The following is a 19,430-nucleotide window of genomic DNA, read 5'->3' on the forward strand; positions in this document are numbered from 1 at the left end:
TGTAACCTAAGCCCAAAAGGATGCACACATGTAGTACACAAACACAGCACTGATGTGTGCCCATGGTTTAGCTTTAAGTATGTTGCCTTCAGGTTTCAACCATACACAGCTAGCCTGCCTCACCTCTCACAGACTGTAAATTGCACAAGGGATTGTGTTTAGATTGTGTTTCTTGTCAAAGGGTGTACGCTCAAACATGCAGATTATTGCCACCATCTCAAGTTCAGCTCTTTCCACGTTCCTTTCATGTATAGTTTGTAGAAGTAGCCTCTCTCCAGATTTTGAGTGGACCAAGAATAGGTGAGAACTTCCATCCCACTCCTGGGCGTGGGTTTTCTAGTATACAGACCATGTACAACAACTACCAGAATGTCAACGTAAAAGATGCATAATTAGGGGAGGGGAATTGCCTTATTGTGATTAACTTACCAACAGTGGGTTGACCATCTGTCAGCAAAATTATCATGGAAATGCTGTGTGCTTGCAATATTTCAGCATAGTTGGCCTTATCCAGTGTATTTGCTGCAGTCAGTAGGGCATTGTTGATATCTGTTCCTGCAACAGAGAAAATACACACGATTCTACATCTAAAAACAATCAAAAGAACCCAATCAGTTCACCTCAGTTTTAAAAAGGCATTTGACTGGATTTAAAAAAATTATAAAAGGTGGCGAATTTTTAGAGAGAGAGGATGATTTGAGCTTTTAAGTTACTTGGTTTGCTAATGATGGGTTATATTGAATTGTACATTAGTTATTCTGGGGTATTCTGTGAAGAGGAACATAGACAGGGGCCCTTTTTTAGAGTTTCAGCAGATCCATATAAAATAACTACCAGTATCTGTGAGACCAGAATTTAAGAAATGTTACTTGGATTCATTTGAGGAGTCTAAGGATTGTGCCGCTCACTGATGGTCTACATTGATATCAAATGCTGAGGCCTGAACATTCAATCAAGTGTAAAACAAAATTAATAGCAGAAGAATAGAAAGTAAAATAAACTTTTGGGCATCACTGTTCACTAATGGTTATATTAGCCTTTTGCTTATAAAATAGAGCTGTATGAGAACTGGAATTTCCATTTTACAGAAAATTCTGTGATTTTCAAATTTGTTTTTTGTTGCAAATCAGAACAAAACATCAATTTTCCAAATTTCCTTTGAAACCAACTTTTTGAAAAATTTCTGTTTCAAGTCAATTGAAATGTTGCATTTACATTGACTTTATTTTTTAAAATTTTATTATATATTATAATGTTATAGAAAATAAAATATACCTTTAAAAGTTCTTTCAAAATGGAAAATTGAAACATTCCATTCTAATAAGGTGAACCTTATCAAAACAGTTCATTTAAATTATTTTTAAATTAAATATTGTGAACATTTCAATTTTGACATATTGGCCTTTTCTGAGGAAAAATGTTCTACTGGAAAATTTTCAACTAGCTCTATTATAAACAATCACATATATAAAAAGGAAAAACTCCCTTACACCTTACATTTCATAACTGTAGTGGGACATCTGTATATGTGCATATAACAGTTTACTTGCCAGTTGATCTCATTAATGTAACCAGTCTTCTTGTCCCTTTTCATCCCTAGTATTTGTTAAAAAATAACTAGTACTTCCTGTTTAAAATTAGTGTGTAAACTCTTTGAGACAGGTATCATATCTTATTTGTTCTGAAAAGTGCCATATAACATAAATTAATAACAACAGTTTGTTCTAGGAGTTATTTCACATACTCTGTGGTGAGTGTCTATGTTTAAAAGTATTTAGATATCATCTTTACCTCCACGAGCCATAACAGTTTTAATATATCTTTTAGCACTTTCCACATTTTGTCCAGTTGCTTGTAACAAAGTATTCTTCCATTCAGTAACCAGGCTATTAAAGGTTATTAAACTAAAATGATCTTCAGGTCTGAGGTCTTCCAAAATCTTCAGGAGGGCATCTCTTGTCTGTTAAAAAGTGGGGGGAAAGTGTATTTTATCAGAATTTGAATTTAAAATGGAGCTGCAGCTTATTAAGATACCTTTATTTTTGCTGCATAGTTTATTTTAAATAATGAGGTTTCTCTTCAGAAGAACGTAACATATTACAAGTACAATATTTGTTTGTGTTATACACCCGAGTGCAAATGTTGTAATTCACTTTGTCAGCGGCTTCAAATTTATAAACTTCGGCTCATATATAGTTGAATAAGGAAGAATCTCTTGATATGTAAATCCAACCCTTAGGACAAGGATACATTAGAGACATAATCTAAACTTTCCTTGTACACATCTAGTTTTGCCAACTCTTGCAATTTTATTGCAAGTCTCATCATATTTGATGTTGTTCTTAACTCCCAGCTGCTGGAATCAAGACACTGCAAGAGAATCTCAGCTTCCATTTTAAAACAATTTCTAATTCCCCTGGTTGTGGAAAAATTAAAGCTTGAAAACATGAAGTGAGTGAACTTAGTAAAGCTTCAGAAATCAGAAGGCAAATAAAAAGAACCCCAATTTTTTAAATTTATAATTTTAAGCCAGTTTCATAATTTTAGGGGGTTGACTCATTTTTTTTTTTTTTTTTTTTTACTTTTTGGGTTGGCAGTACTGCACAGCTAAACACCAACTTCTGTGACAGTGCCATTATCACTTCATTATGCAAATTGTTCTTCTCTCTGATCATCTTTACAGTAAAAAGCATGGGCCATAACCAGCCCTGGTGTAAATCAGTGAAGTTGCACCTACTGTATTTGGCCCTGTGTGTTTATTCACTTGAGTAACGGCTAAAAGGATTGGGTCCTAAAATATGCAAAACTTACACAACCATTTCAGTAACTTATTCTGGAGAAGGAGGAGAAGAAGGAAGTCACTGTAATACTGTTTGTTTCAAGGACTGGTCACCGAGGCTAGGGTGGAATGGCTTTGAAAAGTGGAATATGAGGTGGAGGATCAGGGCATTTGTTAGGACTCCATAGTAACTTTGTCTTTCAATTTGAGGCCATTGCAGGTGACCTAATCTTGTAACTGTTACTGATGCAAATACTCTACTGAAGCCCAGTTCTGCTCCCAATGAAGTCAATGAGTAAAACTTCCACTGGCTTCATTCCACTGTGATCTTATTTGTTCCCACTTTTATTAAAAGAAAACAAAAAAATTAAAGCAAAATTTTTCATATGCGAACAACTAAGTTAGAAAGCTAGAACTTTATTAAGATGAGATATCTATAACAACAGCCATGTTAGGAAGGGGTTAAACTTTAAAATTATCAAGTTAATAAAGTTGCATGTGCATATTTCCAAGAGCAAGATGGCTTCTAGCCTCTGAAAATGTTGCATGTCTACAGGAGTAGCATGAGTTTTAAAACTGAACGTCACTGTTATTTCCTAGAGTGAGATAGTGCTGCTGGTATATGAAGCACCTTTAGAAATTACAGTGGAGTCATCAGCTTTTATTTATACAATAGCACAGACACTGTGAATAAATATACAAATGTAATTCTGTATTTAAGAAGTGAGTTACCTGTTCAATTTTTCTGCCTGACATAGAGCCACTTTGATCTACAACAAAGATGACATTTTTGGGAAATGTTGGCATTTCACTAGGTGCAAAGTAATGCACGAAATACCCATTTACGATCTGAAACACAAAAAAGTTAATACATATAATTTACATCTTGCATTATTGTGACACAGCCACAGGATCAGATCCATCATCCGCTTACTAGTCTTCTAGACAAATCCAAACTGTATTTCCTCAAAATAATTGTTGAAACATAAGTTTTAAAGAAAAACACCACCATCTGTATAGTGTAATTCAAAAGACAATCATATCCTGTTTTCTCTACTACACTCAATGGGACTATGCAATTCTTAAGAAGGGTGCTCTTCCATCATAAACAGAATTTTATCAGGACAATTAAGGTCAAACATCTAAGCTTTGTCAAAACAAACTTTTACAAAACCCAACATCAAAAAATACGTTTCCTTAGACTTCTCTTTCAAAACATTCAATAAAAAAGATTAGTTTTGAAAGAAATAACATTACCCTATGGTGTTTGCAACCTAAATTTTCAGTATCCTGCAAACACAGAAAAAACAGAAAATGAAACTGACTAGAAATAAAATTGAAATTGACTAGTCAATTTTCATTGCCCTGACTTAAAAAAAGCAGAGTAAACAAAACAATAAAAATGATTAAATGTAAATTAAGTTTTTAACATTTTGTATTAATAATCCAAGAGGTTGTTAGCAACACTATTGGGGAGAAGGAAGTGAGTCTTGCTCCAGCAGTTGAGCAAGAAGGACCTAGTTGCCTGGTAGAGACAGGGGTACCTTGGACAGAGCAGTACTGGGAAAGGGCAGGCTGAGCTGGGGAGCCCTGGCCTGGCGACCTCCCAGACTGAGGCCTTGTGGCAAAGGCCTGAGGAGGTATTAGGGCTGCAGGGAGGCAGCCAGGGCAAAAAAAAGGCAGCCGGTCCAACCCCCTTGCCAGTGATGAGTGGCCATTTCAGACTGCAGTTTGCCCCTGAGAGAAGGGGCTAGATGACGAGTGGCAGTAGCCACTGAGGCAAGGTGGGTATAGGGGGTTGGGGGCTCCCTGGGGAGGGGAGACCCAGAGTGTGGGGACACTGCCGTGGGGCAGCACCCCAAGGTAAGGGGCACTGTGGTCCAGGAGGGACGCTGGACCTGATCTGGTGGAGATAAAGGGACTGCAGAGGGACAGGTAAGGGCAGGGGAGAAACCGGCCAGAAGAGGGCACTCCTGAGCTGGATGAGCTAATTCCCAGACTGACCAGCAGGAGGCATAACACTGGTGAGTGCCCTGCCCTGTTACAAGGGCATGTGTTGATCCACAAACTTTTTAAACAGATCTGTCCTTTTATAACAAAAATCTTATTAAAATTGTTTTACAACGTAAATAGAGATAAATGTAGTATATACACAAGTAATTACTGTTTAACAATTGTCTAAATCAAATTCAGCTAATCTCATTTACAACAAAGACTGGCAAGTAATCCTTAGGTCTGCCAGCATTTGAAAATCCCCTTTACAGAAAAAGAGCATGATGCAATATAAGACTAATTTGTCAATGGATGGTGCTTTCTGGGTTTACTGATTACCTTCAACTCCACCTCACTCTGGATTGATGACTGCACTTTTTAATTGTACTATAGCACTTTCAGAATCTATCAACCCATGATGATCTCTCTCATTTGCACTTCCAGACGTATATTTGTTACCTGTATATCTCCTGCACTGACACTCCTTTTAACATCGTAACGTATGATAAAGTCTCCGTCTAGGAGAGTTTCCTCAAGTTCAGGACTCTTCTTTTGTTGAACTATTGTTGGTTTAAATAAAATATGAGCCTGAAAATTAAACACAAAAGCAACTAAACTAAGATTAATCACAAAAATAAATAGCAACTAACAATAACAGATAAATTCCCATTAGCATTACTTGAAAGGTAGAGAAATATGCCCGTCTGGCCGAAACCTTGAGAGCTAAGGGTTACCAAGTCCAGACACATGCACTGATCATCAGAGCCTTAGGGGCATGCGACCCCAGTAATGAGCGAGTGCTGAGAGAATGTGGAATCAGTCAACGCTACGCTCAGCTGATGTGGCAACTCATGGTGTCGGATGCCATCAGGTGGTCGAGGGACATCTACATAGAACACATAACTGGACATTGGCAATACCAGGAGGAATGAGCTGGAGTGCCGATGAGAAGCGCAGTCAGGAAAGTAACAAATACTTTCCTCATGGATTGTATTTTCTAAATGGACAAACCAACCTAATTCTCAATTACTGAGGACAATCTTCACTCATTGATATATTTTGCTTTCCACAACCAAATCTCTGTACAACTTTTCATGAGTGATGTACCCAAGTATTCGGATTCTAATATCTAAACTGTATTCTTAAATCTATTCACCTAAATTTGGGTTATTGCTGATTATGTACTCTAGGTATCATGTGACTTTTAAAAACTAACTTTATATTTGTGGATAATCTAAGCACTATACCCAGATGTACAGACACGCTTTCCCCAACCTATGTATTATATAATTTTTTTAACATTAGCTTTAATATAATTTTCCTGATGATGTTTTACCTTGGTCTCATTCTGCACCTTTGTAAGAGCTTCAGTTAACTCATTTGTCATAAAGGTGCTGTCAGTTTCCAGGAAGTTTATACCCTGGGGTTCAAAGATGTGGACATCAATCTGAAGGAAAGAAGGAAAATAGGTTAGCGTCATTTGGCAGCTGCAGGGTTGCCCAAACAAGGTAGCGGCATTTATTCCTAAAGCCTCTAGGTGTAGCTTACCTGAAAGTGTTTAACAAGCTGCTTGGGTCTGACCTTAAATAACAATTCATACCTCCCCAGCTGTCGCTTCAACAACTCCTCATATATCAGCTCAAAGGTAACCTTACTGTCTGATGCAACGTTGACTGAAACATGAAACTGCTCTAGTTTCCTTCCAGTGGTTCTGAAAATAAGCAAAATTGACATTTAGCTTTTTACTGTGATATTTTCAGGGGATGTTGCCAAAGTTTCCATTTGTCTGGGTTAAAGAGTGGTCAAGTGGCACAGCCAAGGAGAGAGAGGTCACTTTATTTAATGTAAATAAGACTTGTTCACATCCCACGGAGAGTTACTTACCATTTCAAAGTTTTTAGTGTACAGTATCTATTCTATATGTAGGAGATGAGTTTAGATTTGTAGTAGAAACCTAGAGGCACTGGTGGTTGGAATTAATGCCAGTGGCGGTAGGACTGAATAACTGGAAGCCCAGACTGAATATTCTCCTCCAGTGCAATGTTGCCTAAAGTTCTGAAGCAGTGTTAGGTCTTGAACCTACAACGGGTTATGCCTGCGCATGCTGTTACACCCCAGTGTAGCCCATAGAGCTTTCTATCCAACCACATTTCTGGGTGGACTATGAATAATTCCCCTTGCTGCACTTATTGCTTAGATCAATTTTAATCTAGCAACTCTTTATTCTGTGTAAGAGACAGGGTTTTTTTTCATTTTGCCATGGATTTGAAACACATTTTGGTGGTATCCATTTTTCACCTGAGTGTTTAGCCAAAATTCAGGGTCCTGCAGGTTGTTTCATTAGGAAGAGAAATTAATGATGGAGCCATGTATTTCTTTGATGCAATCCTGTTTATTTAAAATAATGCACTAAGTCCTGTTTCCTTGAACTCAGGGGGAAATCAAACAGCTGGAGATATTTCCTTTGCTCAACTTTCCAAGCCAGTACTTAGCCTCCAAAAGCTCTCTCTAGGCTTTTTCTTAGGGCTATGTACTCAGAGCTTGTTTTGCCATCTCCTTGGCGTTCTGCTCATTCTCTGAGGCCATGTCTACACTACCACCTATGTTGGCAAAACTTATGTTACTCCGGGATGTGAATAAAACACTCCCCTGAGTGACATAAGTTTTGCTGGCATAAGTGGTAGTATGCCTAGCTACTGCCACTTGTTGGAGGTAGTTTAATTCTGATGACAGGAGCAGGGCCGGCTCCAGGCACCAGCGCAGCAAGCAGGTGCTTGGGGCGGCCCATGGAAGGGGGCGGCATATCTGGGTCTTTGGCAGCAATTTGGCGGCGGGGCCCTTGCTCACTCTCAGAGGGAAGGACCTGCCGTTGAAGAATTCAGAGGTGGCGATAGAGCTGCCGTCGAAGTGCCGCCAATCTGATTGCGGCTTTTTTTTTTGGCTTTTTTTTTGCCACTTGGGGTGGCAAAAACGCTGGAGCCGGCCCTGGACAGGAGAGATCTCCCCCATCAGCATAGAGGGCTACATGAGAGATCTTACACTGGTGCAGCTGCATCGGTACAGCTGTGCCACTCTAAGGTCTCTACTGTAGACAGAACCTTAGGCTATGTCTACACTGGCAATTGAGCAACAAAACTTTTGTCATTCAGAGGTGCTAAACCCTTCCCCCTCCAAAAAAGACAAAAGTTTTGCCGCGGCAAGTGTCAGTGTGAATAGTGCGTTGTTGGTAGGAGTGTTCCCCTGTTGACAACGTGAACGCTGCTCATTGGGGGTGGAAGTATTTTGTTGGCAAAAGTGCCAACAAACAGCGGCTACGCTGCCCGACTTTTAGCAACATGGGTGTGTCGACATGGCTGTTTCGCTAAAAGCTGTGTAGTGTAGACAAAGCCTTAGTCTGTTTCTGTGGTGTTTCGTGCTGCTTCACTCCCCCCCCCCCCCATCCAATCTCCTGCCTCTGAGTTTATCAGATCACAGTAGACCTCCCTCACCTCTGCAGGATTAACTCCTACTCCAGCCCTGCATGTGGCTTTGTTTTGGACAGAGCCCCCTATTCAATTGTTTCAGCTATCTATTCCATAAGGGATCTCAATTGCTTCATACTTTCTTCTGAATGCATTAGTTTCAATGCAGTTTAACCCAATCTATAATATTGAAACTGAAAATCAGAGGAAATAATAGTGAATCAGAACTGCTGCTTACTTGACAAGGCCGGCACTTTGACCATGTGAAACCGCAATGTCATATTGCTCTTGTGCAGATGCTTTCTCCTTTATTGTTCCTGGATATGTTTCTCCATCAATTGACCTAAAATGTTTTAAAATATTAAAATGAAGAGGTGGGCTTTGCTGGTCTGTGGAAGAGGAAGGGGGAATACGATGCCCTGTGGTTTTCGGGGCACAGGAAGCCCTTACGTCTCACCTCCCTCCAATCATCATAGCTCACTAGGGAGCCATGGTGTCATTGTCTTTGTGCCTACACACTCAGACACCCTTTGATGAGGTTAGAGGTCATGCAGCAGGAATATCAAGCAGCACTGACCTCTTGAAATTTCTGCAATAAAATATGCCATCTTGCAAGGATATAAAAAACCTTGCACAACAGGCAGGCTAATTTATTGAACATCACTGTATTATATCCAACTTTCATTCTCAACTTTTTCAGTCTGCAGCCCACACCTGGTTTTTCACAATGTTACACTCAGTGTATCATCAGAAAGGTGCACTGATGTTCTAATACACCACAGACGGAGACCCACATTATTACTATTAGATGTAGCAGAACAGCCTACATGCTGAAGTTAGTGATGAAAGCTGTCTTAGGTAATTCCACTTCAAAAACAGCCTCCTGGGATTCATTAACCTTGTTGACAAGTCTGCTGGTGATAACTGTATGAGCAAATCGAGATGTAACCGTAGATTCCACATGCAGGCTGTAGATTTCAATGGCATTCTGGAAAAAAAAGAAACACATTGAAATAGACAGGGTGGTGAAATTCAGCTACCACCATAATGAAATGTAGCATCAAATAGTGAGGGGTTCAGAGACTGGTGTAATAGTCAGCTCTTTAGAAGCAGCAGTGGGCTCTCGGCTTCCTATCTGAGGTAAGAGAGCTGAGACTAATGGAAAAGGCAGACTGATCCTATTTTAAAAGGCAAAACAGAATTAATCATCTGTGGCTTCAACTGAGGATCACACAAGGTGTCATGCTGATGACCATGATCTCTACAAGATTTTCCACTCAATTCGCAATAGCAGTGAGTCCTGTTATTTTCCATTCAAAATCCATGATCAAGCTTACCCTTTATTCACATCCCCATAATAACCAATTCTATTGTACATAAACTGTGGCCTGTTCTGCATAAGTTATTCCACAGAGGGCGTTAGCTGAACAGTAAGCCATTCTGAAATCTCTTCCCTTCTCGGGTGATTATGATGCTGGACAACTACCTGACCTGACCACTAGTAGAGGACTTGGCTTACAGAATTAGACACCCCGTTGATGCCCCTTTAAGTATTTGGCACAGAGAGCCAGACTGTCTTCCTTGTTTTTAATCCTCTCTCTCTCAAGTAGGACTTAGCTGCACATTTTGCAAGCCAGTAGCTTCTGGTCACATGTGATGTTTGGCAGGTTAGAGCCCTGTGTGGGCTGTCTTCTCTGTTTGCACAGACAGAAAGTGCCCTTGAAATGCACCTATTTCAAACTATTTAACTCTTTCCAAGCCAATAATGATAAGAAAAAAATTGCTGTTTTACAACTTCAACCCAGCTACCTTAACAGGCTTTCCCTGTGAAAGTTTCATCAAGGAGCTCCACTGGGAAATTCTTGGGATGTTATTGTTTTATTAAAGATGTTTTTACATATGTGATGTGGGGCTGTAGGCTGATCCAAAAGAATTTGTCAGTGTGTGGGTGGCAGTGTTTCCGCAACATGAATGGAAAGATTTAAGTCAGAGTTCAGCAGCCACAGCATTTTTTGACAAGCAGGGTCATAATAAGACTGTAAATATAAGTTGAATCACAACCAACAGCATCTTTAAGAGTTAGTAGCAAAATTGCATATAAAATAAAAAGTTTAGTATCTAAAATGGATGCAGATATATCTTTTTACTTCTCCAAACTGAACCTGCAAATCTTTTAAACTGCTAGTTGATTACTAATTAAAATAATCATTCACCTTTATATTTTGCTCACCAATACATAGCATCCATTTTAAAGCTGTCAGTTTCTTCACAGTCAAGGGCATGTCTTCATGACAAGTTTTAATGACATTTGAACATAATTGTGAACAGTTGAGTTAGATGAGCTTACAGTATGCTGACCACAATTTAGCAGTCAGCCAACATCATAGACCCAGGACACGTTGTGCTCAGCATCCTGTCAGCTATAAAGCAATTCAAAACACCCAGGAATAAATAATGTGTTGCCTCTTTTGCTGGTTCTATAGCTGTTGCCAGAACTGTGTAGACATCAGCTAAGATAATGGTGTACAAACAAAGATATTTGGCAAGATAAACAACTTCAGAATATTTGTAGGATGGAGGAGGAAGCAATGTGATTGGTGAATTAAGATTTCAATCCACACTGTTATGGGACAATGACTAGCAATGATCATGCTATCATCTAGAAAGTACATCACGTATATCAACAAATTAAATTGTGATGAATTAATTCACTGTTGTCATAAACAGACTACAAATTGTGCCTGTACCCCTGTCTGCTCCACCTAACAGCAAAGGGTTAAAAACTTTCCCTTGCACTGCCCCCCTGCCCCCTATAGATTGCCTGAAGTGCTGCCACTGAATTCAAAGAATAAGCCAAACTAAGTGTAATCAAGGAGGTATTGGCCGGGCTGCCCACAACATTTTGGCACCTGAGGCGGGGAGCTAAAATTATGCCTCCATGCCCCCTCACTTAGGCCAAAGCTTTGAAAGGTCTCAATTCTGCCTTCTTCCTGTTCTACGCCTCTCATGGTACTGCTCTGCTACCTACCCCAATAAACATGGCCGGCTCTAGGCACCAGCATTCCAAGCAGGTGCTTGGGGCGGCAATCTGCAAGGGGTGGCAGTCCATGTGTTTTTGCCGCCCCAAGCAGCGCGCCGAATTGCCACCGCAGACGGCGGAGGCAGTCCATGTGCCCTTAGGGCGGCACACGCGTTTCCGTGGCGGCGGCAATTCGGCAGCAGCTTCTATGTTCAGCTGCCCGCGGTGGCAATTCAGCGGCTTCTGTCTTCTGGCTGAAGACAGAAGCTGCCGCCGAATTGCCACCGCCGTGGAAACGTGCGTGCCGCCCTAACGGCACACGGACTGCCCCCGCCGTCTGCAGTGGCAATTCGGCGCGCTGCTTGGGGTGACCAAAACAGTAGAGCCGGCCCTGCCAATAAAGGAGAACTAACAACTTAAAATGCCTTGTTCAAAAATTTTAAGTAACACTTAACATTCAAACGCCTGAACAGGAAATGTAACTTTTCTTGTCTGCATAGTAAACGCTGGCATTTTTATCTGTTTGAATAATCAAAGTGGTGCTTTCCGTGCCTTCTTGGTTGCAAAGATTTGAACTCTTCCTGAAGGTCCACAGTCTGGGCCAGCTCATGCTCTATTGAGATGGTTGCAATGCCGACCAGCCGCTCCTGTGTCATTGTGGAGCGTAGGTGTGTTTTTATTAACTTCAGCTTGGAAAAGCTGCGTTCTCCACTGGCAACTGTTACAGGAAGTGTTAGAAGTATGCGCAGAGCAACAAAAGCATTTGGAAAGAGGGTGGTCATCTTATTTGTGCACATATATTCCAGAACAGCCTTTGGAGTTGAGCCTGCTGAAATGTATCTTGAAAGGGCTTTCAGTTCATCACCTAAATCACTCGAATCAATATCGCGCATGTCCTCATGTGTCAACACTATCTCTAGTGCCCTGCATTGCTCGTGTAGGTCTTCTTCAGGTATAGTGAGGAGTTTTGGAATATCATACAACATCCCAAATATACTGCTGTGTTCCTTGAGCTGCATGAAACGTTGTTCAGCTGACTGTATTGCACAATCTAGCACCTGGTTAAAGAATTCAACTTTGAATTGTTGTTTGGGGTTTCTTATGGGATTATCCCGTGCCTCATAATCAAAATGTCTTCTTCTTCAGTGACTCTTGTATTCTTGAAGGGGTGGGAAAATAGCTTCAATGTGAAGTTCCTCTGCCAACTTCTGTGCACTCTTCAGAACATTTTGAAATCTCTCATCTGACCGGTAAGACTGTAGGTATGACTTTGCTTTGTCCAGTTGTTCCATTGCTCCAGATATATCAAGGTCAACACCTTGGAGTCTCTTGCTTACAACATTTATTTCAAACAGTATGTCATGCCACAACACTAAGCCACACAGAAATTTGAAGTTATGTATGTTTCTGGTGATTCCATTTCCCTCTGCCACTGTTCTCCCACGAACAGTTCCTGTTATAGCATTATCCTCCATAATGGCAACTATGGCATCATCTATCTTCCCAATTTGGTGTTTGATAGGCTTTATTGCCTCCAATCGACTTTCCCATCATGTGGCACTCAGTGGTTTCAGTGTCAGAGAGGATGTTCCTTCAAAATTTGCCATCGATGAGTTGATGCAGAGAAAAATACATAGATGCTTTGAATTACATTAAAAAATTCAGCAGCCTCACTAGAAGCTGATGCTGCATCACTGACCACCAAGTTCAATGAATGAGAACTGCACGGGACAAAAAAAGCTTGAGGGTTTAACTCTCAGATCCGTGTCTGCACTCCCCTATTCTTTCCTCTCATGTTGGCACCATTATCGTAGCCCTGACCTCATGTCAGCTATCGCAATTCCCATATCTTCCAGCTTTTTAAGAAGCACATTTGTCATATCGGCCCCTGTAGTATCATCAATGTCAATAAATTCTAGAAAATGCTCTTTGACAGTCACCATTGCAGGGACATTTTCACTAGGTTCTGTTGTTATTACAAAACGCACCATTAAAGTCATTTGTTCCGTATGGCTGATGGCAGGTGTGCAGTCCAGAATAACAGAGTAATATCTTGCTGACTTCAGATCTGCCACAATCTTCTGTTTGACTTTTGTTGCCAGTAACTGTATGATCTCATTTTGAATTGTTTTCCCAAGGTAGTGGTGTGTGTACATTTCTTGGGTGGTGACTCTTCTTAGATGCTCCTAGAGCACAGCATCAAACTCAGCCATCAGCTCCACAATTTTAAGGAAGTTTCCATTGTTTGGCACAAACAGCTGATCTGAAGTGCCACGCAGGCTAGGTTTTGGGTAGCAAGCATTCTCACAATGGCAATGAGCCTTTTCAGAACATTTTGCCAGTAAAGAGACTCTGATGCAATCTTCTCTTGATGCTGATCATCTATAGTGGCCTTTAACCTTAGTCTCATCTTTCCACCTATGGAATGCTCTCTGGTGATTTGCTGCCTTCTCATGGCATGCCAGATTTCTAGCCAGATTTTTCCAGTCCTTTGTTCCTGTAGAACCCAATGTGGCTAGAACAGTAGACTAGAAGAGTTTGCAACAAAAACAGTATGCAGCATTCTGGGTTTTTGAGTACATAAGCCATGGCCTCTCCACTTTGTAACCATTGGGGATTTCACCCCAGTAATGTGCTGGATGGAAATTTCTATTTCCATTGTCTTTGGGGAACATGAAGTTTTTCACTTGCTGTGGCCCAGGCAGTACAAGGAAGTCCCTCAGGCTACTGCTCAAGTGGGTCCACAGTCCTGGATTGTCTAGACTTAAGGAACTAAACTCAGCAGCAGCTGTTTCTTGCGCCTCCACCACACTCTTCTCTGATCTACACTTTTCTTCAGGAATGTGCATGGTTACATCCATTTCAGATGGAGATATGGATGCTGCAGTAGCTGCCAGGTCACCTGCACTCTGACTAACTGGAAGATCAGGCATCTCCTCACCACTCACATCCTCACTGGGGCCAGAAGGCTCACCGTGAACATTTGTGTCTATGTATCTCAGGAGAGCTCCTTCCTGCTTAGATAGAAAAGCTTCCTTTGCTTTCTTTCTTTTTCTGAATGCTGCCCGAGAGGGGCGTTTTCTTCTTTCACTCATGACTGCTGTTCTGTGCCAGCTATAGTGGCTCTCAACACTCAGTTGAAGGGGACAAATAAGCAGACTGGTAGCAGGGCCTGAGTGAGGGAAGATATCAGCGTCTTAAGGGCCTAACTGGCTCCGACTACTTCAGTTGACTGCCTGTTCTCCACAAGTGGGGTGCTAGAGAGGTACATAAGAGGCTCCTCCTCCTCTCTCTCTCCTTGCAGCTCCTACTGCTTTCTGTTATTCCCTCTCACCTTTTCTCCTGCCTGCCTGTTATGTCTCTTGTGCCCTCCTTCCTCCAGCACAGCACTCCACCATCTCTGTGCATCTAGAGCAGAGAGAATATATGCACCAGCAGCAGACACAATTGTCTACACTCTGGGTCCTAGTGCCCCCCCCCCAGTCTGGCACCTGAGGCGGACGCCTCAGTTCGCCTCATGGCAAGGCCAGCCCTGGGTATTGGACAGTGTTCCAAGCCATCAAAGGATCTTCATGAAAAACATGACAGTCAAATAAAAACATATGGGACAATTATGAAAAAAATCACAGGTATATCTCTCCTCTTTCTCTCTCTTTTGGCTGCTGGATATTACCTTTTGTTTCACTGCTGTCCTGTCCCTTAGCCTCTGTGGTCCCTAAATTAAAGCAAGTGTTGTGTCAATATGAAGGACCACCCAAGCAAGGGGGGTCCAAATAATTGTATTTAGCAAATACATACAACATGCAAGGCCAGCTGTGTATACACACTGTTGCTCTGGCTAGCTTCTGGAAGACAGTGAGCACCACTAGAGGGCTCAAACCTTTTAAAGAATTAACAATCCTATCACTACACCAGTGGTTCTCAACCTTTCCAGACTACTTGTACCCCTTTGTAGGAGTCTGATTTGTCTTGAGTACCCCAAATTTCACCTCACTTAAAAACTACTTGCTTACAAATCAGACAAAAAAATACAAAAGTGTCACAGCACACTATTACTGAAAAATTGCTTACCTTCTCATTTTTACCATATAATTATAAAATAAATTGATTGGAATATAAATATTGTACTTACATTTCAGTGTGATACTTGAGCCTGTTTTTCACTTTTGAGCCTGTCTGAAGCCCAAGCCCCAGGCAGTGGGACTGATGCATGTAACTTAGCTTTGCATGGGCCCCTGTGTTGTGCGGCCCTGGGCAATTGCCCTGCTTGCTGGCCCTGCACTTGCGATCCCCTAAACCCATCCCATGACACTCCTGGGCTGCAACACCCATGAGAAACATTGATCTAGATGAGTTAAATACCCCCTGGAAGACCTCTGCACACCTCCAGGGGTACACCTACCCCTGGTTGAGACCCACTGCACTACACCATCATTGCAACAACCACTGCTCATAAGTACTGTCTTAATTCACAGTCAGTGACAGAGAGATCTAAATGGAACACCACACTGAGGAGAGCAGCTGCAGTGAGATGGTCACAGTTCTCAAATGCTGAGGCCCTTGGCTTCTTGCCTTGCTGCTCACTTGAAGCAAATTCCACCTATTACTCTTCACAGAAATCAGAGTTACTGTGGCAAAACAAAACCAGCTGAGTCAATTCTAGCTCCATTCAAAACAAGAGGATAAAAGAAAGCCCCAAAAGAACAGAAGGAAAATAATTATGGCCATTTTTGTGGGGGTTCCCAGTAGCCCCCAAATAAATCCCCTTGAGTTTACTGTGCCTCCCATCTTCAAACATCTTATATCACACTGTATAGTAACTTTCCCTTTGATGGAAGAGACCTGGACTCTCTCCTTCTAGATCTCTTCTCCATCATTTCATGAGATGGAGTCATTTTCTGTTTGGCTTCTTTATGTAGCTCAGGTGGGTTCTGGTCATAACTGGCCAGCTGAGAATTCCTCCAGCCAGGGCAGAGTTCTCAGTTGATGTAAATAGTTAGTTGCCCCAATGCGCACACAACCTGTTATAGGGTCATGTCAGAGAAAGGAAGGAGCAGAGTGGAGCTCTGCTGTGCCAATCCTCAGATGGTGTATGGACCACCACAATGGGCATAAGTTAGCAGAGATTCTCAACCTATTTACCATTGTGGGCCACATCCAATACTACCTGTATGGCCCTGAGGATGTCACATAGGCCGCAGCTGTGTGCTGATTGGGCTGCAAGTGGCCCATGGGCCGCAGGTTGAGAACCACTCAGTTAGAGCAATCCCAAGACTGCTCTAACTCATACCACAGCCAGCACACAGACTGGCCCGCAGAACCAGGGTGCTGGTCAGACCCACCTCCCTTTGCCCTCCATCCAATGAATCTCACATGCAGGAGAGAATTTAGCCAGTGTCTACCAGAAGGCATCATTAGAGAGCAATTCCTGAACTTTTCTTTACTCCCCCCAGCCACAAGGCTAAGAACATCACCCCCTCTGCAATGTTCCCTGATACCTAGCATCCCAGGAAGCAGAAGGGCAACTTTCACAACCACACCTTCTTTTTTAAAAGCAACCATCAATACAGCATGTTGTGCACTCCACAGGAAAATTGTTTTATAACAATTTGTGAGATTTTCCAATTTAGGAGTTCATTTTATCATCAGAAATAAAGAACAAACATTTAAACATGTTTTCTAAAATTTATCTTACTTTTAATTAGTCCATTTACCCCACCCCTTTGATATATTTGTGACTTTACATTAAACACATTTTCAGCTTCAAAGTAATAAAAGAAACGAATTGCCCTCCTCCTTCACATCCCATGGAAACTAATTATTTCCTCTAAAGAAGCTAGCAATTTAATGGGCCAAATTCAGCCCTGATGTAAGCAGTTGCAACTCCATTGAACTTACTCCACAAGACCCAATAGCTTTCCCTCCAAGACTGATCACACAAATTGATATTTAACATTTCCAGGGAAAAGTGTGATCAGACAAATCTGTAAATCCTTTAATTCCTACTTACATTTCAACAGACCAGAAGAAAGGCCTTGTCACACCACAGTGTATATGTGTACACAGAGTGGCTAATGGTTCCAACATAAATGAGCTGCATTACATGACTGAAAACTGAAAATTCATTCATCACTTACATTCTGTTGAAAAGTTAGACCAGCTCACACATGCTCTCAGTAACAAACAAACTAAATACCTTGTGATCAGTATTTTCTGCTAATACTATAAGTGAGGAAATGACCAGCAGTGCGACAAATGCTCGTTCTTCCATTTTGGAAACACCAGATCTCAAAATGAAAACCTATTTACTAGATTCAGTTAATGAATAACTAGTATCTGGGTTATGTAGAAATTCTGGGAAGACCGTAAACCTAATATTTACACAATAAACACTGTAAATAACTCGGATCATTAAAAGCATCTTTTCCTAATGGATTTTTTGTTTGGAAGTGTTATGATCCTAACATTTCTTTTATCGGACCCATACATCTAGGGGCCACATTTAACAGGTTCCAGTATATTTCCTGCTCAAACTTAGCTTTCAAACTGTCTATTAATATCATAGAACTTACACACATATATGGTATCAAAAGGTGACTGCATCTTTTTGTGTGCCTGGATATGTGAAATTGTTATAACCCTTTGCACTTCTATAGCACCTTTCCTTTAAAGGGTCTCAAAACACTTCAGAAATAAGGCATACCACACATGTAGGAGGTAAACAAAATAGTAGCCCATTATTTTTACAGATGATCTGAGACAACAAAAAAAAAATAACTTGTCAGAGGTCATATAGTATGTCATTAGTAGTGCTAGGAATACAACCAGGAGTCATAACTAACCACTAGTTCTTCTTCGAGTGCTTGTTCATGTCCATTCCAATCAGGTGTATGCGCGCGCATGTGCACGGTAGCCAGAAGCAGGGCCGGCTCCAGGCACCAGCCGACCAAGCACGTGCTTGGGGCGGCACCTTGGGGCAGGGCGGTGCTCGATTTTTTATTTTATTTTATTTTTTTTGGATTTGGTGGCGCGGTGCTCAGAGGGGGGGCGGGGGCTTCAGGCGGCGCGGTGCTTGGAGGGGGGGCGGGGGCTTCGGGCGGCGCTCAGAGGGAGGGCGGGGGCTTCGGGCGGGGGCTTCGGGCGGCGTGGTGCTCGGGGGGGGCGGGGCTTCGGGCAGCGCGGTGCTCGGAGGGGGGGCGGGGGCTTCGGGCGGTGTGGTGCTCGGAGGGGGGGGCGGGGCTTCGGACGGCGTGGTGCGCGGGGCTGGGGGTGGGTACGGCAGGGCGGCTCTCTTCTTTTTTGCCTGGGGCGGCAAAAAAGTTAGAGCCGGCCCTGGCCAGAAGATTTTTGCCCTAGCGGCATTTATTGGATCGGCCTGGGCGCCCCCTGGAGTTGCGCCTTCATGGTGCTCAATATAGAGCCCTGCTGACCCACCACCCCCTCAGTTCCTTCTTACCGTCAGTGACGGTTAGCTGGAACGCCCCATAACCCTTGCTTAGCAAGCGCTTTTATCTCCATTATTGTACACAGTTCTTCACGGCTAAGCGCATGCCAAAGAGTGACCCCAATGCTTCTTATTTAAGGTGCCTAGGGGAAGGTCACCAAAAGGACAGGTGTAGGATCTGCCACAAATTCCATCCCAGAACTATTAAAGAAAGGGAACAGCGGCTTAAGGTTCTCCTAATGGAGGCAGCTCTTCACCCCCACTCAGATCCGGGGTCAGGGGATCCCGCACCCAGCATGTCCTCGTCAGCGTGGAGTGCCCGGGCACCGTCATCCTGGGAACCGGTGCCGAGAAAGGACTCTTCCCGAGATGCTCGGCACCAGTGTGGCTCCTCCGGAGGCCAGTCAGCGGCCAGGCACCGGTCTCAGTTGCTGGTGCCTCAGAAAAAAAAGAAGCCGGAGAGGGAGCGTTCTCCCCCAGCCAAATCTAAGGAGCTGACGGCTGTGAGATCCCAGTAGAGCCACAGGACCAGGTCCCCGGGCAGGGCTGCAGCGACTCCTGCCCAGGCAAGGCAGTTAATTTCTGGCCCAGCGCACTCACTGGACCCTACTGGACAGCAACTGCCACTCCCCTCGACACCGGAGGCTTTTGAGGCGGCTCAAGACTTGCTGTGTCTCACAGCTCCGTTCTCACCCCCTAGGACAGAGGATGCTCCGTCTCCATCTGCACCACTGC

General features: G+C 42.6%; 1 protein-coding gene across 1 annotated transcript in view; it reads right to left on the bottom strand.

Annotated features, from left to right (window-relative positions):
* LOC135880940 (inter-alpha-trypsin inhibitor heavy chain H4-like) overlaps positions 1–17,522 on the bottom strand; it is a 41,233-nt gene extending 23,711 nt beyond the window's left edge. Inside the window, exons 1-9 of the mRNA XM_065407349.1 lie at positions 17,448–17,522; positions 9,060–9,220; positions 8,471–8,575; positions 6,320–6,482; positions 6,108–6,218; positions 5,231–5,359; positions 3,512–3,628; positions 1,792–1,960; positions 430–555 (exon numbers count right to left, since the gene is read on the bottom strand). Of these exons, the coding sequence (XP_065263421.1) occupies positions 430–555; positions 1,792–1,960; positions 3,512–3,628; positions 5,231–5,359; positions 6,108–6,218; positions 6,320–6,482; positions 8,471–8,575; positions 9,060–9,220; positions 17,448–17,522 (1,156 nt within the window). The remainder of the gene's footprint in view (positions 1–429; positions 556–1,791; positions 1,961–3,511; positions 3,629–5,230; positions 5,360–6,107; positions 6,219–6,319; positions 6,483–8,470; positions 8,576–9,059; positions 9,221–17,447) is intronic.
* Positions 17,523–19,430: the final 1,908 nt, after the last annotated feature.

This window comes from Emys orbicularis, chromosome 7 (assembly GCF_028017835.1).
Source record: "Emys orbicularis isolate rEmyOrb1 chromosome 7, rEmyOrb1.hap1, whole genome shotgun sequence".
NCBI classification, from domain to species: domain Eukaryota; kingdom Metazoa; phylum Chordata; order Testudines; family Emydidae; genus Emys; species Emys orbicularis.